This window comes from Glycine max, chromosome 10 (assembly GCF_000004515.6).
Source record: "Glycine max cultivar Williams 82 chromosome 10, Glycine_max_v4.0, whole genome shotgun sequence".
NCBI lineage: Eukaryota > Viridiplantae > Streptophyta > Magnoliopsida > Fabales > Fabaceae > Glycine > Glycine max.
Genome location: NC_038246.2, coordinates 417,136 through 444,042, shown reverse-complemented (window position 1 = coordinate 444,042; position 26,907 = coordinate 417,136). Strand labels below are relative to the sequence as shown.

At 28.9% G+C, this 26,907-nt stretch overlaps 3 protein-coding genes across 3 annotated transcripts; 2 read left to right on the top strand and 1 right to left on the bottom strand.

Annotated features, from left to right (window-relative positions):
- Nucleotides 1–5,342: 5,342 nt before the first annotated feature.
- LOC100499964 (glycolipid transfer protein 1-like) lies at nucleotides 5,343–10,931 on the bottom strand. The gene is made up of 7 exons (NM_001251767.3): nucleotides 10,785–10,931; nucleotides 9,682–9,817; nucleotides 9,009–9,064; nucleotides 8,605–8,735; nucleotides 7,101–7,236; nucleotides 6,449–6,580; nucleotides 5,343–5,639 (listed from the first exon to the last, which is right to left on the bottom strand). The coding sequence occupies exons 2-7, from the start codon at nucleotides 9,797–9,799 to the stop codon at nucleotides 5,604–5,606; spliced, it is 609 nt and encodes a 202-aa protein (NP_001238696.2). The 5' UTR covers nucleotides 9,800–9,817; nucleotides 10,785–10,931; the 3' UTR covers nucleotides 5,343–5,603.
- A 3,182-nt stretch (nucleotides 10,932–14,113) lies between these two features.
- Nucleotides 14,114–15,806, top strand: LOC100808592 (probable 60S ribosomal protein L14). Its single transcript, XM_003537224.4, has 5 exons — nucleotides 14,114–14,266; nucleotides 14,369–14,470; nucleotides 15,146–15,275; nucleotides 15,359–15,471; nucleotides 15,647–15,806. The coding sequence occupies exons 1-5, from the start codon at nucleotides 14,264–14,266 to the stop codon at nucleotides 15,695–15,697; spliced, it is 399 nt and encodes a 132-aa protein (XP_003537272.1). The 5' UTR covers nucleotides 14,114–14,263; the 3' UTR covers nucleotides 15,698–15,806.
- Nucleotides 15,807–22,167: 6,361 nt separating this feature from the next.
- On the top strand, nucleotides 22,168–25,278 carry LOC100794054 (putative protein phosphatase 2C-like protein 44). The gene is made up of 5 exons (XM_003537206.5): nucleotides 22,168–22,372; nucleotides 22,758–23,033; nucleotides 23,846–24,113; nucleotides 24,353–24,486; nucleotides 24,861–25,278. The coding sequence occupies exons 1-5, from the start codon at nucleotides 22,340–22,342 to the stop codon at nucleotides 24,996–24,998; spliced, it is 849 nt and encodes a 282-aa protein (XP_003537254.1). The 5' UTR covers nucleotides 22,168–22,339; the 3' UTR covers nucleotides 24,999–25,278.
- The last annotated feature ends 1,629 nt before the right edge of the window (nucleotides 25,279–26,907 follow it).

Sequence of the window (26,907 nt, the reverse complement as noted above, 5' to 3'; positions counted from 1 at the left end):
TCCCCATCCCCCTAACCGGTTGAGAGTCAAATCAGAACCAGTAGCTCAACGTATTTTTAGGTGAAAATCCAGATAAGTAGCACTGCATTTTTTAGGTGCAAAGGCTATATTTGGGAAGTGGCTTTTTTTCTAATGAAAGCACGAGAAACATGGTTGAGAAATGATCATTAGTGAACCATTTAAAAGCTAAACTCATTCTATTAAAAAAAGAATTGTTGGGATGGGACTTTTCAGCTTTGCATTTTCTTTACTTTGAATAAAATTGTGATAAAAGTCCGTTTTTATTTATATATATTTTTTATTATCATGTTATTGATATAAAGTTTTTAAGTTTTATTAATGATTAATTTTCATCAAAAAACTTGACTCACAGTCATATTTTTTTATCTATAAGACTCAATCATGAAATCAAAATTAAATTCAACTTTACTGTGTATATATATCATTGAACAAGTATTATAGAAAAACATATATATGTACAATTATTTATTACCAAAAAGAGATTGGAATAGTAAGTACCGAAGTTTAAGGATAGCAACGAGGTGGGTGGGTTGGGAACGGTTTGGCTCTCCTCGTTCCTGTTCTTTTAAAAGATGAAATGAGTACGTGTTATAAAAGAGACAGATTTAAAACTTTAATATCTATCCTCATCCTTGTAAGGTTTTACGGGTTTAGGTATACCAGTGGATAACTTACTACACTTTTTTTATAATTTTAATTTACTTATATATATTTTAAATAAATTATATATTAATTTTTTAATTATATTTTAATTCAAACAATATATAAATATAATGAATAATAAAAAAAATTAAAGATAAAAATTAAGAATTCAATTATATTTTTAGTTATATATATATATATATATATATATATATATATATATATATATATATATAAAAGTTTGTTATTTAATTATTTAACTATTTGATTTATATTTAAAAGAATTATAATAAAATAATCCTTAATATGTATTATGTATAAGCATTGTGACAAAAAATTATAAAAAATTATAATAATAACGCATACGAATATAATTTGATACTTATCTCATTTTCACTTAAAAAGTTTGAATAATATCCATATTCATATCTAGTCAAAATGAAAATTTCTTATCAAAATTAGAGAGACATCGGTAAATATCGGATTATTTATCATTCATAAACATCGATAAATATCGGATTATTTATCATTCATATGATGATTCTCTTTTTATTGCACAAAAAGTACATCATCATCATCATCATCATCATCATCATCATCATCATCATCATCATCATCATCATCATCATCATCATCATCATGTGATTTTTTGAGTATGATACTTTTATTTTTAGCATCATCATCATCATCATCATCATCATCATCATGTGATTTTTTGAGTATGATACTTTTATTTTTAGCATTTACATTAATAATCTCTTACAAAGATACACAATGTGATATGTTTCTTGCATAACAAGAGGTACCAATGTAACATATTTCAAACAATTAATTAGGTTCTAAAAAAGCCTTGCACAATCTCAAAAAACCATATGGAGTGTCAATATAAGTATTATTATTATTATTATTATTGAAATAGTATTGTGATTATTATTGCTTCCTTATTAGTAATTTAGGGAATCTTTGTATTTTCATTTATAATATAGCGATACTAATACTAATTGATACAAAAGCTTTTATACGAAAGTTAAAAATTTAAAAGAAATCATAGTAGGAGAGGAAAAAAAATAAGGTTAAAAACTTAAAATAAATAAATAATGTATAGAAACTTTTGTATTCTTCATTTATCAGTAAAATCATTTTTCTTTAATATGAAAATATTTTATAACGTAAAATCATTTCATTACGAGATTTATTTTTTTTGTGAATACTTCATTACTGAGTTTAGTGCTTAGTTATTTTTTGTCACATCATAACGTATATCTATACACGTCTTTTTCTACTTTCAAAATTGAAATTATCATCCGTGACATTTTCTCAAATCTTGTATCAAATTATTTTTGTGTTCAGCACGGTAGACATTAAAGCTCTTGGAGACATATTATCCTTGTAACACCTTCTACCCTAATATATATATATACTTGAGAAAAACATATAAAAATTTAAAATTTAATTAAATTAATTTTATTTAAATCACTTAAACAAATTCATGTGGTTAAAATGGTCATATTCACTTCATTGTTAGCAAATAAAACTTATTAAAATATCTCTAACTCAAAACAAGGTGGTTTAAAACTCCAAAAAATAAACTAAAGACTTAGCATGTGAAATAAAATGATAAAAACTACATGTCCAAAACTTCATGCAATTAATAGAGAATCAAATGTCTTAATGTCACATTCTTTCCGAGCATTATGTTCCATCATCCTCTAACATGAAGTTCTCCATAATCATTCACCTAATCATCTACTCCTACGAACACAAAGTTTGATATCATCACATGATTCAAACACAAACAACACACAGGAAGTGAATTATCACATTCCTAACTAATAAAAAAAAATGGGACAACATAGATATACACGTCATATAAATGAAATATAGCTTACTTTAGCATAGCTCATGTCATTCCACCACTTATCGTGTAACATCGCATCTCAACACTACACGTCTCACACATTTTCACATCATTCACATACTTAAGGATCAAAACACAATATCACTTAACCAATCAATATTGATCAATACGAAAGTGTTATGCAACAAATATACTAAGACTCAATCTTATATACAATGTGGTACCATGTCACTAAAAAATCTCGTCGAGTGCCCATGAGTACATGACAAGACAGACCACACACTGGTAAGTCAAGTCACTCTCACTAAGTAAATTCATAGGGATACCAATCAAGGTCACTCTATTTAGCATAGGCTTCAAGGAACATTCAAACTAAGTGTATTTATCCCCAAGGCCTACACTCTGAAGAGTCCGTCAGGGTCTCTCCCTCCTAATTCAGGTCCGACCCAGAAAATATTTTAGCACCCAGCTATCTATGAACTGTTTCAAAATACACGACTCAATTGTTCTCAAAATAATTTTAATTCATCGCGCCTCAAAGTGATTAAACTCGTCGTGTTCCCACGGTGAATCTCATCATAATACTCGTCGTGCACTAACTTGTCACCCTTAAAGGGTCTCACAGTAGTGTGATTGTACGGTTCATAGCTCACAAATCAATGCACACAACACTCAATACACATGTGTGATCTCATAATTTAATACATACTCAATTTGTCACTTAGACATAATTCATCACACTTTCATAATCCTAAGACAACACGTTATCACGTCTCATGCATTATATACATGTCACACAATATTAATATGTTATGTTCATATGATTAAATCCCTCAAAAAATTTCACATAATCATATCAAAATCAAAGGAATCAAAATCATAAATAAAAAAACATGAAAACACCAAGAGCACTCAATTTTATAAATCAATTCGCATCAGGTCATCAGTTGGTCTATCAAACTCAACAATCTCGTAATTATAATCATAAAGGAAGAATCACAATACAATAAACATTCCAAAATAAATCCCAATTTGATCCTCTAAAGATCCCTATACATATTCATTCTAATCCCAATTGTGATAAACTCATCTTTTACCTCTAAGCGGACTCACGTGTGTAGTCTGATAGTGATAACGACATCTCTAGTGGTTTCCTAAAATTTCTCAAGTTTTTCCTCTGGTTGCTCTACTAGGATTTCCAAGCGTTAGAGAGAAAAGAAAGAAATTGGAGCCTCCATTTTATTGTTTTCGTGTGAGGGGTATTTCTCTCACCATAGACATTATTGCACAAATCCCAACGGTGGTGGTGTGCGAAAATGAGTTCCGAACCTGGTGTCAAATTTCTCGACAATCTAATGATTAATGAGTCTGGAATCGTAATTTTACTAAGACAAGTTTGGGTGTATACGGGAAAAAGAGAGCTACGTGCAAAGAATATTTCACACACCACAGACATTATTTCACAAATTTCAATGGTGGAAATGTGCAAAAATGAGTTTTGAACCTGGTGTTCAAATTTCACAACGATCTAACGATTAACAAGCTTAGGATCATAGTTTTATTGAAATAGGGTTGAATATATGCGGGGAAAAAAAGAGGATTTTGGAAAAGGGGGAAGGGAAGACAAATTTGAGAGAAGAGGGAGTATAAAAACATATCGTAGATGTAAAAATTGACCAAATATGTTCTTATTTATAACTATTCTTTACTCTATTTTTTATTTTATAAAAAGGAATTTTATTTTACTTTCTATCAAATGAAAAAATAAAACATTCTTTTTATTTTCTAAGAACATATATTTATTTTATTTACCTTAAAACCATTATTTTAATTAATAAAATTATTTCTCTTTATTTATTTAATTACAAAAATCTCATTATTTCCCTAAAACTCTATTTTTAAATAAAATCATTTTTAATTTATTTTGTAAAAAACAAGATGTTACAATCCTCGTTTTGAACAACTTTGAGAGGTGTGTAGTATAAGGATTTTGAAAATACAAGAATTGAATGATTGGAGCATGGATGCAACATCCTCTAACTGCATAACTCATGAGAGTGAGAGTTTAAAGGGTTCTAACTTCTAAGCTTTTAGCATGCTTTTGGGATTATAATGAATGGCTACATTAAAGGAGCTTGAAACAGAGAAGTTAGCAATATTAGAGATTGGTTTAATTAGGAGACAAGGACATGAATGTAGTGCTGTGACTAAATATTTTGTGCTCCAATTTTTAATTTATTATTGACTTAAATATGTTTTTCACTTTTAGGTTACTACCTAAAAAATATGTTTATTTTATTTTATTATCTGATATTTTCAAACTTTTACTTTTGGTATCTACCATTAGTTTAAGTCTGATTAGTAATGGTGTGACACTCTTAATTTGTCGCATCATTACTTAGCGAACCAATACAAATGACAGGTACCAAAAGCAAAAGTTTGAAAATGTCAAATAGTAAAATAACATAAAAAATACTTTTTAGATAATAAACTGAAAAATGATATAATATTAAAAATATGAAAAACATATTTAAGCCTGTGTTATTCACTGACATTCAGGATTTAAATAAAGCAATAAACCAATATATAGTGTATCACTAAAACCTTCAAAATATAAATTCACACCAACCAAATTATCTTAAACAAACCTGGAAAAAAATGTTGGGGATACAACTACTTGAAAAGGAATCTAAAATTCTAGAGAGAATGCAGATCACATCTTTCATCACTTTCATAAACAGTAGTAAGTTTTATAATTGAATAAGATTTATATGACCAAGCAGCCATCCATATGTTGAGCCAAAGTTTGATGAGTTTGATTCTAGTCAATTAGTACTCTATAATCACCAAGATACTCTATACGGTATTGCAGAAAACAAGTTACTAAACTCCATTAGCCTTAACCTTCATAATAAACAACCAACTGATAGTAACAAATTGACATAGAAACACTACATGATGTTAATAGAGTACTTAACGGCACAACATGAAAGCCAATGCTTATTTATCATGCTAATAAAGTTGATATGAAATGAGAGTGAGCATGCAAGAGCTACTCGTCAGGAACTTCTGAATCTGTGATTCATGATGCCTTCATATCATCTAAGCGAAATCGAGCCTGTTCAAAAAGAGCAAGTTTGGTGAGCTCCAGGTAAAAGTTTTAAAATTGAAAATAGCTAATATAGCCTACCATTCCCCGCTCCCACCATCAAAATAAACCTTTTTGTGCATCCCGACTACCATTGATGTTTACTAGATTATCTTTACTATGTTTTCTCTTCTTAATTGTACCCTCACACTGAAAATCTTGCAGAACAATCTATGTTATACTTAGGAAAGCATTGGATATAGCCAAGAGCACATGATCGTATCTTTAAAAGCATATTTGACTGAAAATGAAATAATGTAGCTTTTGCATCGGATTGAAAATTGTATACCAACTTTCCAAATATAAATCATTTCACTTCAAACTTAATTTTCACCAAAATGAATTCTGCAGAATCAAGATCTAAAATCAAGTTTGTATACACTAGCCAAAATACACTATTGGTCACTCGTAATACTTCCAACTTTCTACAGTTATTTATTTAAGAAGCCGGTGTATTGATGTCATGTATTGTCTTTACAAACTACAAAGTAACCTGCATACGCTGATCAAAAAAAAAAAAGTAACCTGCATACTTATTAAACTATGATAAAATGATTTTTCTCAAGGAACTGCTAGGATTATCAATGCAATATGCTATAATAATGATGATGCAATATTTGAATCATTTTAATTTTATAGAAGATATTGCTAAGAGAATATGACTCGAACTAGACTTGATGATGCATACATTTCAATGTCATCTTCCAGTTCATTCAAATAAATGTCGTTTTACTATCATTTTAAGTCATAAAAATAATCCAAGATATGTTAGTTCTTACCAAAAACTTGTGAATCTCTTGAAGGAGAGGAGAAAAGGTTGTACAAAATTTCTCGATATCAGCATTGATATCGCCAGTGCCTCCTATCACGTTCATAAACTTCTTCCTATCAGGAGCAAGCTTCATGACAACCTGTAGGTCAAATATTTAGTACATCCCAAAACCATATTCAGTTGCATATACTATATTGTCACTTCATAAATAGAAAAACAATGGAAAAAGACAAATAAAACAACAAGGGAACAATAATTGAGACAGACAGACAAGGTAAAATTGCACGGTATTTAAATGTTTTGATCTAAATTAAATAGACTACAAGAAAGTGCAAAGAAACTAGAAGATGTAGGCATATTTTATTGTCAGTATTTTAATGCTTTACATGACTACAACATCGTTATGCTCTTTTATTTACAAACTTCTGGGCTACATGTCTAAATACTGAAAAGATAGTAGAGAATTGACAGCACAATGGTGCAAATGGTAAACTCAACAGGGTTTTCTAGGATGATTATTCAATGCACAGCCATTGACATTCCATAGACTTAGGCATGCAAGAGTGCAAGACTATTTATAGACCTTGAATAGATCACTAAGCTGTGTTTCTATCAAAAACTTTCAAGATCGTATCAACAAAGCATAAAAAAGAACATACCGTGAAGCTTGAACTAGCAAGCCAACCATGCCACTTCTTCAGAGTCTTGTTATACGAATCTGTACATGCTTGTGACATTGGCCAATCTTCATGCTCGATTAAGTTTCGGAACAAAGCCACCAAGAAATCCATTGCTCTGAAGATTTTACATGTTAGAAAAATAAATGTATCATAAAATAATATTGCATGAACAAATATGGCAACAAATAATCATTAGCTAGGGTCTCTGACCACCAAATAAAAATTATCACATGTATGCCTCAACCCCTGGAGAAGAATAAGCTGAACTAGACAACTACCTGAAGCTCGACAACAATCTCAAGAAATAAAAGAAAATAAAATCTAATTGAAGCAAGTGTAAAGGATTCACCATAGTACTGGGGAAAAAATGCAATGACAACACAAGTTGTTTCCCACTATGTGGGGTAAGCTAAATGATTGTCATTGTACAGTGACAAAAACCAAGTCTTCAAAAAGGTCATTTAGATCTACATCTGTTGCAAGGCAGCAATATTATCATTTCAGCAACACTTAGCTTATGCTCTTTTGGCACTTTATCTCTTAGGGTTAGCTTACCTGTTTTACTAGTTTTCACATTTTCTAATATCTCATTGTTTGTTTTCTTATTTAGTTAGGATTATTGTTAATAAAGGTTAGGGCTTTAAGTTTTATAGACAACATCAATCTGTAGGTTTCTAACACATTAAAATATCAAGAGCATATTTTTCTATCACTTTGTGCGGAAGAACCAAGGTAGCTAAACCACGCAACTTGTGGTATGAATGACCTCCAATTTTCACCTCAAAGCTTGTTCTAGTATTTGTCCTTTTGAATCTACATTTCATATGTTCAGTTTTACTTAATCGAAATTCACGTGACTCCAAAACTTCTGCCACTATTCTAGTTTACCATTTAGTCATTTATTCCAAACAAACTAGAAATGGATTCTAGCTTTTGATCATTTAGAAGAAAGAGACAGACATTGTCTTTGCTGATCCACAGCCTAAGTTACATAAGCATATCACGACACATTTGTAATGTTAAACATTCTTGTATCCACACATGCATGGATTATGCATACACATTAATATTTCTATCTAACCTCTCTTAGTTATGGCCAGTTTCATGTCACATTAAGATCCAAATTTTGGAAAGCACACCCCAAATAACTTGAGATTTCTTCCAGAAATTTGTTTCTAGGTATAGATGTATAATTATATTTCGGAAAAATGACTCATTTGGTCCTTATACTAGCAAAAACTTTACCTAGTGTAGAGACTAAACAGTAAATTTTGTACAACTATAGGGACTAAATGAGTAATTTTTCCTAATTTTTTTTATCTAATCTTTATCCTATGGCCATTTTAACTTCATACATGATGCAATCTGTGCTTGGAAAAAAAAAACCTATTACAAATTTTAGAAAATGTTCTCAAATAACAGATTTGGTAATATCATACCAATATGAAACACAAGTTAAATGCAAATGTATGATGTTCATTACCTTGTCAGCCAAAGAAGTCCATTGGTACAACTGGATGATGATTTAGCTGTTTTAGTTTCAACCTCTACCTGTACCAAACTGTACAGGTAGTTAAATCTGGATGGATTGGAAGAATACATAGTTTCCAATCTCTGCTAAGAAAAACAATATAGTATATAGTTAGAACAAATAGCATATGATCCCAATATTATTAAGATTTAGATAATGTACACACTTATAATTGTTAAACAACTTAAAATGAAAAACTTTTTATGCAAGTCAGACAGAAACCCACGAATTAAAACAAGATTTATCACAGCCAAACACTAATGTATAGCTATACCATGTTACTAAAGCTGCAAGAAAGTATCTGACAAAGCATATGGTCACATAAGAGTCAGATAGAGCAATTGACAAAAACATACCGATATGTTACCACCTATGTCAGATTTAACAAGGGCCATAGCAGCTCCAAACTTATCTGCCATAAGAAAAGTGTTAGCTCTTTTCAACCATGGCACAAGTATTCCTTTAATGCTTAAGCAAGCACTAAACTTGGGTGCATAGGTTCACAGTCAATTGTGTTTGACATGTTGCAGTTGCAGAGTTAGACTTATAAATAAAAATCACTTCACATTAATAGTCATGGATCTAGAAAGATTCCTTATCATCCTGTTTTGTATATCTGCTATCTTTATCATGAATTCTGTCCTTATAAATGAAGATATAGATACCTAAGTTACAGAGAAAGATAAATTAAAAGCAAGCAAAACATTTTCCACATTTTTGTGATGAAAAGAATATCTCTGGATGAATGCTGAGAGGACAGGATCAACAAAAGTCCATTATGGAAAAACTCATTTTATGCATCTTAACTGGCTCAAACAGGGGATAATTCATTCAAACTTAGCAAATATAATATCATTTAACACACCACAGATTATAAAAAAATGATAATTAGATTGCCCCTAACCATTAAAAAAAAGACAAAATAAATGGAGGAAACGCTCGGAAAATGTCCATAATCCAAAATAACATCAAAATTTTCTTTTCTTTTTTTAGTTTTGTGCCAATAACAAGGTAAGGAACAAGATGCACCTATTACAGGCAATATGTGCTTGCACGCATCCAAGAAAGGCTTGCTCAGAATTTCTCCTTGATCAGACTTTACATGCTCAATTTCTTGCAGTGCAGGAGTGAAGACAGTCCCCTCCATTTTAGGGCTTTGTTGCACCTGGCAAGACCATGACCAAACAAATACATTAGCATTAGCTTATCATAAATTGAAGCTACATATAAGTCACTGAAGTATACAAATATCGCTTTTCTTACTCCAGGTAGACAAATATAAGAATGTGAAGTTAGGAAGAACTATTCCGATCTTCCATGGGAAGCATACAAACTCATAGGTGGGAAATAGTAATTGATTCAGCTGATACAAGTAATGTATCCTTGTAATGAACAATTTCTAAAGTAGAGAAATGAAGAAAAAATAAAATTAACTTGACATTGTATAGATAGATTTTCTCCTCTATCTTGATAGTTTGTAAAATAGAAAAAATGGGAATTTCTTTAAAAAAAATATTCTGTAAACAGATTTTTAACTCAAAAACATCTGAAATCTCAAAACATAAGTTGTCCCAACTCCCAAACATGCTCTAACTGTGAGAAATATCCAAATAAAAAATAATCACTCTAGGAACAGTAGTTCTATAGAAACGAATTTAAACTTGATTGCACTCATAACACATCAAAAGCTTAAACTTTGGTTACAGGTAGTGGTTCTAAATCCTATAAGATCATCACAATTTGCTGGCCTATCACACATAATACGTTACAAACTGAGATTGGGGAAATTTCAATGAACAAAAGTTTCCATCCTAGGATTTCTGGATGAGACACCCACTTGAGAGGCTTAATTAAAAAGTGGCAAATTCACTGAACCATGGCATGCTAATTAATAAATAAATAACAGATCTTGTTCCAGCTAATTAGTTTTCCCTTGGTGTAGAAAATAGCAAGCGACTAACCCAGAAACTGAAACAGAGTTCAGAAAAAAGAAGAATTTAGAATACCCATTATGCTAATTTTCCAAAAGAATCAAAATTTAGAATCCATTTTTCTCAAGAAACAAACGAACAACATGCATTGATCCATGAACAGAAAAAAAGAAAAAAATAGAGAAGAGATGATGTGCATACACAGTATGCTGCAGCAGGAATTGAAGGGACTGTGATCTGAATGGAATTGGCGTTGGCGTTGGCGTTGGCGTTGAGGAATGAAAATCAGATTTGAAGTTACTCCTTGGTTCCTAAATTTTAAAAAACAAATTTGCAATTTTTTTATTTAAAAAATGATAATTCAGTAATACCAATATGCTAGATTTTACACTCATACGTAAAGTCTATAAAATTATTCATTATAGTTATTATTTATTATTTATTTTTTTATATCCTCATTAAATTTCATGTCTTTCTTTATTTTAATTATTATTATATTACTGTTCAACATGTTCAGTAATTCCCATTTTCCTTCTTGTTACTTTTATTTTCCCTCGAAATATGTACAACTTCAAAGAATGTAAATCAAACTATGTTTTTAAAATTATTTAAAATTTCATTTTACTTCAGTAATGAGTTACTCATAAAATTATATTTTCTATTTGTGTAATAATAAACTCAAATTAAAATTATTAAAAATACAATTTAAAAATTTAATAGAATATTTGTTTTACATTGCAAAATATTGGTCACGAGATTTATAAAAAAAACAATATTGGTAACATGAAAATACTAATATTTAATGAATTTTGGACTAAAAACTCATTATTTTTCAAATTTAATTTAGAAATATTATTGTATTTTATCATATAAAATATTTAAAATTAAAATTGAAATTATATATAACCATCAAATCTATAAAAAAATCACTAAACATAAATTGTAATTGACAGAGAATAGAAAAAATATGGAAAATATAAAAGAGAAAAAAATATTTTTTAAATTAAAAAATATAATACATTAATATTTTTAAATTAAAAATTGAGAAACAAAATAATGAGTTAACTAAGATCCCGTTCGAGATGATTTTAGTTTATAAGTTTGAAATTCTAAAAAACTTTACTCAGTTTTATATTTGAGTTATCAATTTTAATTTTTATTTGATAACTACTTTTGAAATCCTAAAAAATCCAACCTCAAAATCCTTTCTCTTCAATACCAATTACTCTCCGACGACACCTATCTCCTCCCTCCTCGATGACACCTCGCCTCCCTGACCACCATCATTGTCACATCGTCACCCTACACCACCAGAATCGCACCACTACCCCAAAACTACATGTGACCAAGTTGATCTCAAATAAGGGAGACAATTTTAAATCTTGGGAGTGATACAAGAGGAGACGGTGGTCGGTGAGAAGGACAAAGGGCAAGAAGAGATGGTGGTGGTGGGTGGGCGAGAAAGAGACAAAAAGGAGATGACAATAGTGGTGGATGAGTAGCACGCACAAGAGAAAGCAGCGACATGAGGGAGAAAGACAACAGTGGCGTGAAAGAGAACAACAACATAGAGAAAAGTGAAGAGACTTTCAATTAGGGTAAAACAAAACCAACACACAATCCTAAAACCTTTATTTTGTTTGTGGTTAATGGTAAAATCAATTTTAAAATCCAGTAAAATTTCAACTCAGAAACTGATTTTCTGGAACACGTTTTTGTTTTGAAATAACATTTCAAAATCATAAACCATAAATTGGCAACCACCTTGAACGAAATATTATTAGACTAGTCAAGGTCCCCAAAGTTTTCTTCCGTTAAGGTTTTAGTTCTTATCGTTAGAGTGTGTCATAAATTGTTTGGACAAGGTCTTTAGACTGAATCAAAAATATTTTAGTGGCTAAAAAGCCCTTAAAAATTGCTTTTTAACTCCCCACTCCAAATTGAGATTCAAGCACAAAAATTATTAGCCCCAAAAACTAATCCAAATTCACCCTATTACACAACATTAAATCCATATTCAAACACAAAATCGATTAACCCACAAATCCATATTCAACCCAAAATCATGTGAGGAAGCTTGGGCGAGGTCCCATTGTACATTGATGGTGACGTTGAACCAATCGTCGGAGCCATCGAGGAGGACAAAAGGGGTTGGGAGTTGGTGGTTGGGTTTTTTGGGTCGAGTCCTTGGAGGAGATCCAGACCCGAGAGAGGGCCAATGTTACATTGAACACACGCACAAAGAAATTGCATGTGAAGATTTTGTTCCGACATTCAAGGCTTGCAGTTGGGTTTAGGGTTGGGCAATGATCGGAGAGGAAAGGTGACAAAGTTTTGCATGGTGGGTGGCGATGGGATGAGGCGAGAAGTGAGACAACGCGATGCTGGGTTTGGTCCTTTGTTGTTGGAGTTTGTTGAATTGATTTGTGATATTGTTGTTGGTGTGTATACCATGAACCTTTGAAATATGAACAATGTGTCGAGTATTTTGTATGAAAAGGTTATTTGTCGTCAATTTCAAACAAATTCTAGCGGTTACAAATCGCTAGAAAATGGCATAATAATAAAATTAATGGCAAATCATCATTTGATAGAAAAATGTAAACGACAAGGATGAAAACTTTAACATAAACAAATTCAAAGGAATTTATTTATATATATATATATATATATAAACAAAAATAAGTCATTTAACAATTTAAAATAATTATAAAGTGTGATGTTAGGATAAATAGTTAAATTTATCTCTAAAAATGTGAGAGGCTGACAAATTGATTTTTTTAAGATAAAAAATTCAAATTTAGTCCCTAATTATATAAAATACAACAAATTAGTTATGCAGATAATTTAATAACAATTTGATCCCAAAAATTTATAATTTAACGTCAAACTAATTTTTGAAAAAATACAACATGTTGTCAAATTAATCATTAAATATTATAACTGATTGACAAAATTATCTCACAAATTAAACTGTATGACTAATTTGTCATATTTTTTATATTAAAATATTAAATTTATGTTTTTGATCAGTGATCGATTTACCATTACATCATACTTTTAAGGACGAGTTTAATTATTTAGATGATAGTGTGATATTTTCTTCACATTTTAATATCAATAAAACTAATTTTAAAAATCTCGTAATAAGTATATTATTCTAAAAAGTAGAATGAGGTTTTAAATATCCTTAATATTAATTTTAAAAAGTATATTGAAATAAGAATTAAAAACTATCGATGAAAAGAGAAATCTTCGAGAGTTAACAAATAGTTTTAAAAAACTAATAAATTTTTTTTTGAAAACATAAATAACATCAGATTTAAGGTGGGACTCACATAATTTGTGAATAATTTAAAATAATAAGTGTATATTAAAAAAAGCATGTATGAGAGTGTGTTTTTAATATTTTTAAAATCAAATTTAAAAATAAATTAAATTTATCATAATTTCAGTTAGGTTTGGGCCTGCCGGGCTTTCTTGAAACCCGTTTTTCTTAAAGCCAACATTTATTTTTCAGACATAAACACTTGACCCTGTTGTGTTTTGGCCCATGCGTGTGTTCCTCATCTCAACTCACTCCTTTATAATTGCTGCGTCGACAAAAACCCTAACTCTTAATCTTTTTTCTCTTCCTTTCACCTCCTCAGCAGTCGTCAGAAAGACTCCATAACCCAAAAATGGTGAGTGCACTTTCTCAACCCTTACGTGTTTCTGCATCCATCTGGGTTTTCTTGTTCTAATAAAAAATTATTTTGTTTTTCGTTTTTTAATCTGTGTTGCAGCCTTTCAAGAGGTACGTTGAGATTGGAAGGGTTGCTCAGATCAACTATGGCAAAGAGTACGGGCGGCTCGTGATCATTGTCGATGTCATTGACCAGAATAGGGTATGACCTTTTTCTTTTTTCTTTCTCTGATTTAGTACTTTTTTCGTTTGATTAGATTCAATGGGTGGGCGCCCTTTTGTTTGTTTTGGTTTCTCGTGAGGTTGGAGCAAAGATTATAATTTTTTTCATCTGGGTGTTGGTAAATTATCGACTTCGGTTTTGTTGCTAGAAGAATTGTTCTGATCCGTGGTTTTAGGTTTTTTTGAAGCTGTTAGTTCTGCTTAGTTGTTTTTTAATTGGGTCATAAGTTTGATAAATTTTTTCTGTTTTATTTGTCTCTCTTTTTGAAGCTATTGATTAAAAGTATTTTAATTGGGTCATAAGGCTTTGTATATTTTGTGTGATAAAATCATCAATGGGTTTTGGTGTTAAACCGGAATGTGATAATATTTAATTTCGTTGTAGTTATAGAGGTCAACCTTGCAGCCAACTTTAATGGATGCTTTTAGTTTTGTTGTTGTTGTTGTTTTATATTTCTCTGTTTTGAAGCTATTGTTTTTTCTTAGTTGTATTTTAATTGGGTCATTGTGCTCATCAATTGAGCTTGTAGTAATATCAAATTCCTTTGAATATTAGAGGTGTAGACATTATTGATAAGTTGCATGTGCATGTTACAGCTTTCGAGTATTTGATTTCAAAACCATGTAGCATAATTTTTCTACCATTTGTTGACAGGCTCTTGTTGATGCTCCCGACATGGTGAGGTCCCAAGTGAACTTCAAGAGGCTCTCGCTCACTGACATCAAGATTGATATTAAGAGGATTCCCAAGAAGAAGGATCTCATTCAAGCCATGGAGGCTGCTGGTTGGTACACGTTTTCATGAAGAAATTGTTATTTTATTGGAAGCATTTCTTTTTGTTCATCAGTTTGTTTTCTTGTTGAACAGATGTTAAGAACAGATGGGAGAAGAGTTCTTGGGGCAGAAAACTGATTGTGCAGAAGAGGAGGGCATCCCTCAATGACTTTGATAGGTTCAAGATAATGTTGGCAAAGATCAAGGTTGGTTTCATTCTACATGTTTATACTTTTTTCGTTTCTTTTTTTAAATTTTGTTGATTTAGTTGTGTACTAGTGTTACCCTTCACACAGAAAGGGGTCTGTTCTATTTGTTGTTATCCTATAATTTTAACTTCGGAGACGCTGAATCTAATATACTAGTGTTTAATTTGTGCAGAGGGCAGCTGTTGTTAGGCAAGAGCTCGCTAAGCTGAAGAAAAGTGCCTAATTTTCAATTTTCAAATTTTGTTTTGAATTTCCTTCAGTTAGTACATTTTGGTTGCTATATGAATTTTTATGTATCAATGAGAGACATCCTAGAAATGCTTATTTTGAAATCATTCGTGTTATTGGTTGATGCTAGTTCTCCCAATATCATTGTTAGAATATCAGGTCCGTTTTGGCTTTTGCTTGCAGATGTTTGAATATTGGTTTTTGAAATTTTATAAAACCTTGAGCTAAAATTCAAATATGTGAGCTGGAACTGCTTTTTAATTTTCCTCATTAAGATGTTCTTGTTTTTGATATATTCTTTTCTTTCTTGTCTTTTGAAATCATTATAAGCTTGCTTCAATTGATCGCCTCCTTGATTATCTCTGTTAATTGACACAATGCTATTCATGGTTGTGGTATACACCTTGGACAAGATTCTGCAATTAAATTCAGTATTAAGAGGAGCATTTGTATACTAGGGATGATCTTGATTTTATGAATTTAGTTTTGGTTAAAAGTGAGTTTCACGTGAAAGTTATATTTAATTTCGACATCATAAATCAAAAGGGAATTTAGCCATATTAAGTGGTTTTATGAAAAATAAAACATGCTCAAGATTAGGGGGTTTAAAACTGAATAAATTGTTTGTAAATTGTTAGATCGAACTAAAAATCCCAAAAATTGCTTAAACCGAAAATTGTAAAAATAAAAAATCTAAAAAATTGTTATACAAATGTGTTATAAAAAATTTAAAATATTGTTATAAAAAAATCGATTTTTTTGTTGTTTTGATAGATTCTTATATTTTGTTATAAAAGTTTGAATGAAATGAAAAATATTGCATATTATGAATATTGATTTTTATTATGGTAATCAATACTATTGATAAAGAGCAGGTTTTAGTTTTGTCTAAATAGCGATTAGGTTACATGTTCATATAACAATGTTTTAAGCTGCTATAAAAATGATTTACAGAAGAATCGTGAGTGTGTGAGCAATGGCGTAGGACGACGACATGACTCATAGGATCTCAAGTAAGAGATTTTTTGAGAAGATATAACCGACAATTCACGTAGAGAAGTCATGGTGGATCTAGTAGGAACATAATATGAGATGTACGATATTATTGTGTGTTCCAAAGAAAATCCAACAATGGTTCATGAAAGACCACTTAGTTTATAAACGGGGCCTAAGCCCAAAAAAGAATACAACAATTATTGAATATATTTTAATTTATATAATATATAAAATTAATAATAACACATACAAAAATTCATTTTTTTAAGAAATAAATTATATTTTAATAGATTTTATAAGTTTACTTTTATTATTTAGTTATTATGTGTGTTGCAAAACAAATTTGAGGGCAAGTTTTCATATCCTCAAACTTGATTTTTGAATTCGACTCCTTTATGCATAATAAAAAAAGCTTGACTTCAACTCTAGTCAAAAACTTTTTTCTTCTTCTCAAATTTGAGTCAGGATTAGATGAATATTTATAAGTTTAAATTTAATTATTATGCCTAATTCATAATTATTTTTATAAGCAGAAAATATCTTATATTTCTATTTAAAATGATAAAAATACACTCTTTTAAATATTTTTTATTAATTAAAATTTATTAAAAATAATAAAATTATATTAATTTCACATCATAGATCTAATGCTTCATGCCCAAAAAGTTGGACTGCTGGAGAGTCCACATGAACTTTTCATTTTTTGAAGGTAGAGTTTACAAAAACTTTGACCAACTACAAAATAACATGCATTTGCATAGCGGTATCTATTTCTAGTCAACTTCAAAATTTAATATTATCGTCATTGTCTTTAAACCACGTATTAATATATTTTTCTCGAGATATTATTTTACTACACACCATATTAATTTTAGTACACATTTTTTTTTTCTCGAGATGTTATTTTATTCTTATCTAAAATTCTGGATCCACTATGTGCAATATGCATCATGCTGTTTTGTAATATAATAATAGAAAATCAATTCAAATAAAAAAAAGGAACAAATCTCTGTGACGAGATTCTCTGTTGATCAAATAAGTAACTAAAATAAATATATAACTAAAATGGTTGTACCTAAAATAATTGAAATGGCACCCAACTCGCATTGAGGTATGCATAGGTAGATATTAAAGAATATCGTTATCAGTTGCTGAGGCACCTTAATAAGCAACATTAATATTGACGTACTACGTCATTCTATAACTATTGTTCTAAAACTTTTTCGTTAGTCGTTCATAAATATTTATTATTCTTTTTTGCTTTCATTTTTTTGTGTGTTTAATTATTCTTTAGAAATCCAATTAGCTTTGTTAAGTTGTTAACTTTGGTCAGAATCATGGCATGAGACATGTCGCAATGATTTTAGTATCTTCATATACCTCGTGTTCAAGCAGTTGACTATACTTTAAATTGAATAAAATCGTATTTTCGGTATTAAAATGTGTTTTTAGTATCTAATAAGTTTTGTATACTCAAATTTAAATTCTTAATTCTTTTATAATTAAAATGATGTCCTTCATGTTTTTAGTTATTGTATTTAAGTTTTTTTTAAATCAATTTTTCTATGTAAATATTTTTATTTTTTATCTGCGATGCAAAAAATTCATAAACCGAACCTATGAAACTAATCATTTTCTATTCAAAATTTATTAAACTCAAGAAAATATTTAAGCTGAAAGTTTATTTAAAAGGTTTAAATAGTTGAAAAATTGAGTTTAATATCCATACACTCACCGTCAAAAATAATTTTACTCTATTATCCAATCATAAATTATCGTTTGAATTATTTTGAGATAATTATTTTAAAAATCAACAAACTTATCATAATAGATTGTAACTGGATACCTATATAAAACTTTCTACATTAACATATGTATAACCTTTTTTATCTATGTTCTTTTTAGACCTTTATTTATAGAATTATTTGAGGGATTTTTTTATAGAATGATTTGAGGGTTTTATATAAAAGAAAAACGACAAAATGACTTGGTTGTAATAATTAAAAGTTTAGAAGATTAAATTCACATTAAGAAAAATTTTATAGGAGTATATAATAAATATTGAGAATAATATTTTTTTAGGACTATAATAAATATTTTATTGTATTAAGTAGGAACACATAATCACATAAAAATTAAAGAAAAAATTATATTAATAAATTATTTTAATGTATTAAGATTTAAATCAAATTAAAATTAAATAATAGTCTTTGAAAGAAAAAATATAAATAAAATTTAAATGCTTAAAATGTTCATGAAACTACATGATTGGATAAGAAAGACAAAAGCTCTTAAAAGCATTGTTGCTTAATAAATACTTAAATTTTTAGAGTAAATTACACACACTTTTTGAGATTTTTTAAAACTACACATAAATTATATAATTTTTTAATATTTACACCAACCTCTCATATAGATGTATACAGATTAGTATTTTTCTCAATTCAGCAAAAAAAAGAATATTTTTTCTGAATGATTTAAGAGCATTAAAATAATGTATGAGGAGTGTTAATGTGATGTTTTTTAAAATAATTAAGGAGGTTGACATAGATGTTAAAAAAAAAAGAGAAATATGAAGAAAAAATTTAACGAAATGTTAGAAAATGTTAGTATAATACAATAATTTACTCAAAATTTTAAAATAGGTATTGATTTATTTAAATGAACTGGAATATTTGGATATGTCAAAATAAAAGAGAGTATTATCTCAAATCTTTGGCACGGTTTTGATCGATTTCAAACTTTTGCATAGATAATTTTGACAAGCAGTTGCACTGCGCATTAAAACTGGAGAAAAGAGAGTGACCAGATGCTGATGAATATTGAATGGTTGCATCTAATATAGCATCAACTTACTATGGTTTTGGTACGCAATTATGAACTTTACTTTTTTGAGGTTCTGTGATGTGTTAAAAACATAAAATCAAGCACTTATTTGATTAAGCATGTTAAATTAGAACCTACGAGGGGATACTCCAATTTATTTTTGGGGCAAGGAGATGGTAAATTACCAGTTTTGTTTAAATGAGGTAGTGACCTTCTTTCTTTCTTTTTTTTTTTTTTTGGGTACACTATTTAGTATTTACAACTACTGTTTATATGTGTTTGCATTGAGCAAAAGAGGAAAAAAGTGTGAAGTACGTAAATATTTATTATTGATTTAAAACTGGTTAAAATTATAAAGTATTTTAATTAAGTTCTTAAAAATTAACAACAAACGCATTTTTTACATTTTCATTTTACATGTTTATTCACTTTAAAACGAGTTATTATCCTGCTGCAATATAGACTATTAAAAAAAAAACATTAACCACAAAATAAAATATCTTTATTTTTCATACTACACTGTACAAAAAATATTAAGTAAACTTTAAATATCATATTTGGATGAAATTACATTAAAAATTATAAAATAAATATAACCTTACATTTTAAGTCAGTTTTTAATTTATTGTTTTGTTTATATAAAATTTATAGTTTAATTTTGATATTTCGAGAATGAATGAATTTAACTAGAATTTGATGTGATAAGAAAGATAATTATAAATCAATTAATGAATTAATATCATTTGACAAACACACGTATTGATTCCAAAGCAAAAAAAAAAATTAAAAAATACATTTATTGATTTTAAGCATTTCCATTGATATAAATCAAATATACACTTGAACTATTTTATAAATGATTGATCCATGTTATTAATAATTACTTAAATCAAATTAAAAGATATTTATAATATTTTAAATTATTCTATTGTTGTTCTTCTTCTTTTTATCAAGGTTGTTTTTTCAGCACAATAGATTTCTTTTTACTTTTGAATTTTTTTCAAGTCTTTTATCACATCTTCAAATCTGGAAAAGAGAAAAAAATAATAAAAAATTAACATGTAAACTTTAAATGGCATATATTTGAGAAAGACTTAAAAAATAGAGATATAAATTTACCTTGAAAAAAAAAATCCAATACATATTTATGTCACTGTAGTATTTAAAATCAATATATATTTAATTTATTATTTGAATGTTCAAATGATAAATTTTGCTAATTACCTTAATTTGAGTATTTGAGTATGTTATAACTTTGAATGATACAATACGTTAATATTATTAATTATCAATTAATTTGAATCAAAACATTTTTTTAATAACAAAATATAATTATCATCATCGTTTTTTTAATATTTTTGTCAATTAACATCATCGTTATTCACTATTTTAATATTTAAAGGAATATAATAAATTATTACCATTATCATTACTATATCTTTATAATACATACTTCCCGTAAATTAATATATTAAAATTTACAAAATTATTTGATAAAATAATTGATTCAGCAGTATAAAAAATTGTCATAATTAGAAAAAAAAACACCATAATTATAAAAATTATTTCATAAAATTATAAAAACCTCATGTTAATACGCGATATTCAAAATTTGGTAGAGTAATATCTATTAAGTATTTGTTAAAAGGAAATTATAATTATGATTCTTATAATTGAGTCTGAATGTGTTATAAAATAATAATATATTAAATATTTACAAAATTCATAAATTGTATATATAATTCTTTAAATAGAGCTTATATTAATAGCAAATTTAATTGCTAATTATAAATGAGTATGATAATTCTTAAAATTTGTAAATTTAAAAACACCATAACTATAAAAATTATTTCATAAAATTTTTAAAAACTCGTGCTAACAAGGGATATTCAGAATTGGGTAGAATAATATCTATTATTATTAGTATTTGTTAAAAGGAAAGTACAATTATGATTCTTAGAATTGGTAATTATTTAAATAGATATTATATTAATAGAAAATTTAATCACTAATTATAAATAAGTATAATATAATAATATTTCTTAAATTTTGTAAATTTTCTACTAATCATTAATTATAAAGCACGTTACATTTGTAAATATCTATTGTGACTGGCATACGATAGAATCATTTATACAGTAAAAATATCTACTATATCCATTATGATAAATCTAATCAATCAATTATATATTTTTAAAAGATAAATATATAATTCAATTTCATTTGATATTTTTTTAGAGAATAAATATAAAATGTGACGAGATATTATTCCATAGAACAAAATTTATATATATATATTATAGATTGGTCTATTGCTTTAAATAAAAAAAGTAGATTTATCTATTATTCCATAATCCAGATATTGAGAGATAAGGATACTATTAAATCAGTTTCTCATAAATAAACAAAATAAAACATTTTTTTTAAAAAAATAGATCTAATATTCTGTCAAAATTAAATAAATCTAATATTTCGATCCTCAAACAAAAATGAATCTAATATTTCGGAGTTTATTTGTAGTTCTAGGACCCGGAGTTTATTTGATTCTTCTAATTGGTGTCTTTTCTTTTTCGATTACTTCTTATTCAAAAGTTCCTCCTAACGGATAATCAAAACTAATTAATTTTTTCAATTGATCATCTACTTCTACCTCACTCAACACCTCTATTGAATATGCACCCACAAAGCCAAAAGAATAAATTAAGGCCCTATCTATTTTCTATCTGAAAATATTGAATTTGTAGTATCTGACAATCATCTGCTGAAAAAGCCACATATTCTCTAAGGGTCCGATCAAATCGTTAGAGAAAAAAAAATGGGAATGAGAGATTTTCATATCAAGCTTAAGGTAAAGTCCCTATTCCACTGTTTCATTGTGGTTCTTTGAAATGCATGGATATCTGAGTAGCATGTAAAAGGCCTAAATAATACAAGGGTGTAAAGAAAATTTTAACTAGGAAAAAATGGTCATGACCCTTTGGAGATTTTCTTTTCCATGATATATTATTAGTATGTGTTTTAGGGGTTGTTCTCTAATCAAAATTGGAGTTTTACATCAGTAATCCTTTTTGACATTTAGTGAAATCTTTATTGCGCGAATTACCAAGATGAAGCTCTAATCTTGATTACAGAAACAACACCATAGCACTCAGGGAAGGGCATCTATGTTTTGTCTTATTGGTAAATGCTTGTTAATATGAATAATTTAGTAATCTTTCCATTGACTCGAGCAGGCATTCCGGGTGAAACGTTTTTTCTTTGGAAGAAGGAGAAATAGATGGAGTGCAAACAAGCCTTCATGGATGATTCCAATATCACATGGTCATCATGTGGTGGAGCATCATGTAATCAAAGGTGGTTCTGATGACTCGAACTTCGATTCAGTTGTGATACAGAGAGAGCAAATGGATCACACAGAACTGTGGTACTTTGGAATCTTTGATACTGTAGTTGGAGATGAAGTTACCAAGTATATGCAATCCCATTTCTTTGGCAAGAAGCTCAAAGAGGTAATCAATCAAATATTGTGTCAACTTTTCTCCAGTATACCTCTCTACTTTGCTGAACCAAACCAATAATGCTCATGATTGGTGATTATACTATATTATTTTTCCATTAAAATTCTTGTGACAAATTCTGTCTCATCCAACTAATGTGAATGCATTTTTATCAGTAAAGGATAAATTTTGCTCCCTCTAGAATGCCCTTGATAGATAATGTAAACTCAGGTATTTTGAAAAGAGGGACCCAGGAGGACAATAAAAATATACTGATGTTTGCTTGATTTGATTATTCGTGTTGTCGGGGCACTTCTTTTATCAGTAAAAGGGACAAAAATGCAATAATGCATTATGATTTATTGTTTTTAACTCTCCATTTTGAAGTAGTTTGGTAATAAGCGAAAAAAACATGGGCGTGGGGAAAACATGCAAGTATGTAACTTAGTGCTAGATACATATATTCAACAATGGCATATTTTCATTTATTATATTTACAAATTCAACCTTGACATTTATAGTCAAAGGTAGATCAAGAGGACAAAACTTAAGTGCAGTGCCATAGATGCTTTTAAAGTATATTTGCTTTAGGAAAGAAAAAAGAATAAAAAGTAAGATTTTGTTAGAAAATAAAAAGAAAGGGAAAAAGGTTAAATTTTTCCCATTTTATACAAGATAAAACTCTAATTTTTGAAAGAAAAAAAATATAAAAAATACCTATGATAGTACACCAAAGGATTGTCCCTAGATTATCGCATAACTTCCCCATTTTCTCCTATATTTCTGACCTCTTTTGTGCTTCTGATGTTTTAATTACATGTTAGTGTCATATGAGGAGAAAAACCAAAGAAACACTGAAGAGAGCTTACCTAGGTGTAAAAACAAAGATCAGAGAGGCACACAAGCCAGAGGAGCTGGAGACATGCAGAATAGGCTCAACATCAGTGATGGTGATCAATGGAGAAAAGCTTGTGATAGTCAACATGGGAGATTACAGAACTGTTTTGTGCAGAAATGGTGTAGCTTATCAGACAACTGGCAGATACAATCAATCATCAGCCAAGAGACATTGGTATCGCAGACTCTTTTCAGGTATAAATCACTCTCATCTTTTTTTCATTATTACTTTATTAGTGAGACTACACACTCATTTGAAAGAGGCAATTGTATAATACAACAAAATTGCTACACAGCACTAGCTTGTTTTTCCTTAATTATTTAGAATTCAATTGGAATTTCAGCTATACAAGAATCACAAGTTTTGGTTCTTTTTGTTTATCCATAAGTGTTCACACATCTATAATTGATGCTCTATGCATGTGCACCAAAAGTTCGGATGATAGCATGTGAATCAGGCAATACAAAAGGTACAAAGCATTCTAAAGGCTCAGAACTTGTGGTGGGAGGTGATAGAATCGATTCAGATACTGAGTTTTTAATCTTAGCAAGCAATGGCATATGGGAGGTAATTCCTAGAATAATACGTAACTTTGCATTCCTGGTCATTAGAATGGTTTCTTTAAGGACAAACTACACTGACACCCTCTATGATTTGTTGAAATTTCACACCATGTCTCTACCTTTTTAATGCTAAAAGAAACTCCCCTGAATTATTTGAAGCACAGTACACCATGTTATCCATTATCCAAGAAACACATTACACTAGTGTGTATCCTCTATATATAAGGGGAGTTAGTGTAAGAGTTAAAAAAGTAGAGGTGACATGTGAATTTTTAAGAAACCATACAGAGTATCAGTATAATTTGCTCTTTCTTAAAAAAATAAAAAGATAAGGAAAAAATATAATAGTAGATCATGAATCTCAATGTATGTTTGCAGGTGATGAAGAATCAAGAGGCTGTGAATCTTATAAGGCACATAGAGGATCCACAAGAAGCAGCTGAGTGCTTGGCAAAGGAAGCCTTGATTAGGATGAGCAAAAGCAACATTTCATGCTTAATCATTCGCTTTGACTGATTCCTCACCATAAGGGTAACCTTGAAGCTTTGTTGAATCATGCCAGCACAGTTGGTGTATCCTTACAGCAGTAGTAGCCAACATTAATGAGCAATACGTTTATGACAATATTAAGTATTTCTTTTTTTTGGAGTTCTTAGACATGATTTGCACTAATGTTCAGAAAGATTGTTCATCTCCCTAGTTCAGTGAACCTTGCTACCTTAATATTTCTCCCAGCATTATCAATCAGTATTAACTTTCTTGGAATGATTAGTGATGATGAGGAGCTTAGTTTCTATATCTCCTTGTAATTCAACACAATAAAAAAATAAAATGTCATATATCAATTATTTCATTAATATAGTCTTAATTTATCTAATGAAAATTATGCTATTAAATAACAATATGTGTATATTAACATCAAATACATCATACTATTAGTGTAAATTCATAACATCTATTTAACTTTTATTAGGTAAAAATTATTATGAGAAAATTCTCCATGCCTAACATATCCCTTAAGTTGTCCTATTTTATGTCTAAGTGATAAAACTTCATTTCATGTCAACATGTAACGAGGGTTGTTCATGACATATAACAAGTTTAGTCGGATTATGTAACATTTAAGCCCCCTTACTCATTTTATAGCATAAAAGGCACTCAAAACCAATAACTTGTTAATCCGAGTGATACTGGATTCAATCATGTTAAGTAAGATTCTAAATTTAAGCCTTGTAAATAGAAAAAAAATGATTGAAAAAGAAAAATTTCACCAAAGGTAACTAGAAAAAATATAAATGGAGGAGAAAACTCCACCAAAGGTAGTCAGTTAGATTTTCTAATATAAATTAATCATTCATAAAGCCGACAAATACTTTGTACTAATAACATAATAAAAAAAACATTCAAACTCCCCCAACCTCCAATGATGGGAGAACCACCACAAGTATATGAGGTTTTTCACAAGGTATGGATTCACAAATTTTATCCCGACCAAAAATTAATCAAGATTTGCTAATGAGTGAATGCTGTTAAGATATCTAATTAAGAAACATTTAATGTCCCTTATTTAATGCTGACCAAATTTTTGTGCCTTTTATTTAATGTTTTTATTTCATTAACTAATCACTTAATAGCATTTCATTAATAACGAAAATAGCTTATTCACTTAAAATAATTTAAAATTATTATCTAATTACGGATAAGAAAAAAACTACCGTCAAGTTAGTTTAGTTATTACATTATATAATAAATTTATTGATTTTTATAATAACTTAAAAGTCAAGTAATACCAACGGTGACTCAACATAAGTTTTTACGATAAGAATGTATATCCATCAAACTCACATAAAAAAAAAGCATTTATTAATAAAACTCTTTAAAAGGACATTGAAAGTTATAAAGGGATTTAACCTGATCCATAAAGATTAAAACAGGATGTAAAATTATTTTAGGCCATGCATTGCTTGCAACGGTTCAAACAAATTATCGTGATAACCACCTGAAAAGTGAAAACTATGTCGTCAACAACTTCCAACTGCCGATAAAGGGTTATTCTCATTTTGTTCTTTTAAATAAATTCCTATTTTGATTATTAAAAACTTTTTATTCCTTTATAAATTTTTTTTCTCTATTAACTATTAAGTGATGAAGTGGCTAAGATTGAAAAACAGACTTGATGATTTGCAACTAAGACTAAAATGAAAAACAACCCTATCCTAATGATATTGTTCTTAAAAATGTAATTACAGAACATAGAAACAAATGTCACCAATATAGTCTAATGTTTCATGATTCCTTAGGATCGAATAAATTGTGGCAATCATCAAGATTACATAAGTGTTAAGGTCCATCTAAAGTTGGATAAAATCAATTTTGAACAATTAAACATAATTGAATATGTATCCAAGTAAATGTCAACCAAAAC

Excerpts from the sequence above, each read along its gene's own strand:
- LOC100794054 (XM_003537206.5), top strand. The coding sequence starts at position 22,340 with ATGGGAATGAGAGATTTTCATATCAAGCTTAAG. Across the intron at positions 23,034-23,845 it reads TTGGCAAGAAGCTCAAAGAG|TGTCATATGAGGAGAAAAAC; the intron begins GTAATCAATCAA and ends ATTACATGTTAG. Across the intron at positions 24,487-24,860 it reads CAAGCAATGGCATATGGGAG|GTGATGAAGAATCAAGAGGC; the intron begins GTAATTCCTAGA and ends GTATGTTTGCAG.
- LOC100808592 (XM_003537224.4), top strand. Across the intron at positions 14,471-15,145 it reads ATGTCATTGACCAGAATAGG|GCTCTTGTTGATGCTCCCGA; the intron begins GTATGACCTTTT and ends ATTTGTTGACAG. Across the intron at positions 15,276-15,358 it reads TCAAGCCATGGAGGCTGCTG|ATGTTAAGAACAGATGGGAG; the intron begins GTTGGTACACGT and ends CTTGTTGAACAG.
- LOC100499964 (NM_001251767.3), bottom strand. The coding sequence starts at position 9,799 with ATGGAGGGGACTGTCTTCACTCCTGCACTGCAAGAAATTGAGCATGTA. Across the intron at positions 9,065-9,681 it reads GCACATATTGCCTGTAATAG|ATAAGTTTGGAGCTGCTATG; the intron begins GTGCATCTTGTT and ends TTCTTATGGCAG. Across the intron at positions 5,640-6,448 it reads AAGAGATTCACAAGTTTTTG|GCTCGATTTCGCTTAGATGA; the intron begins GTAAGAACTAAC and ends CTTTTTGAACAG.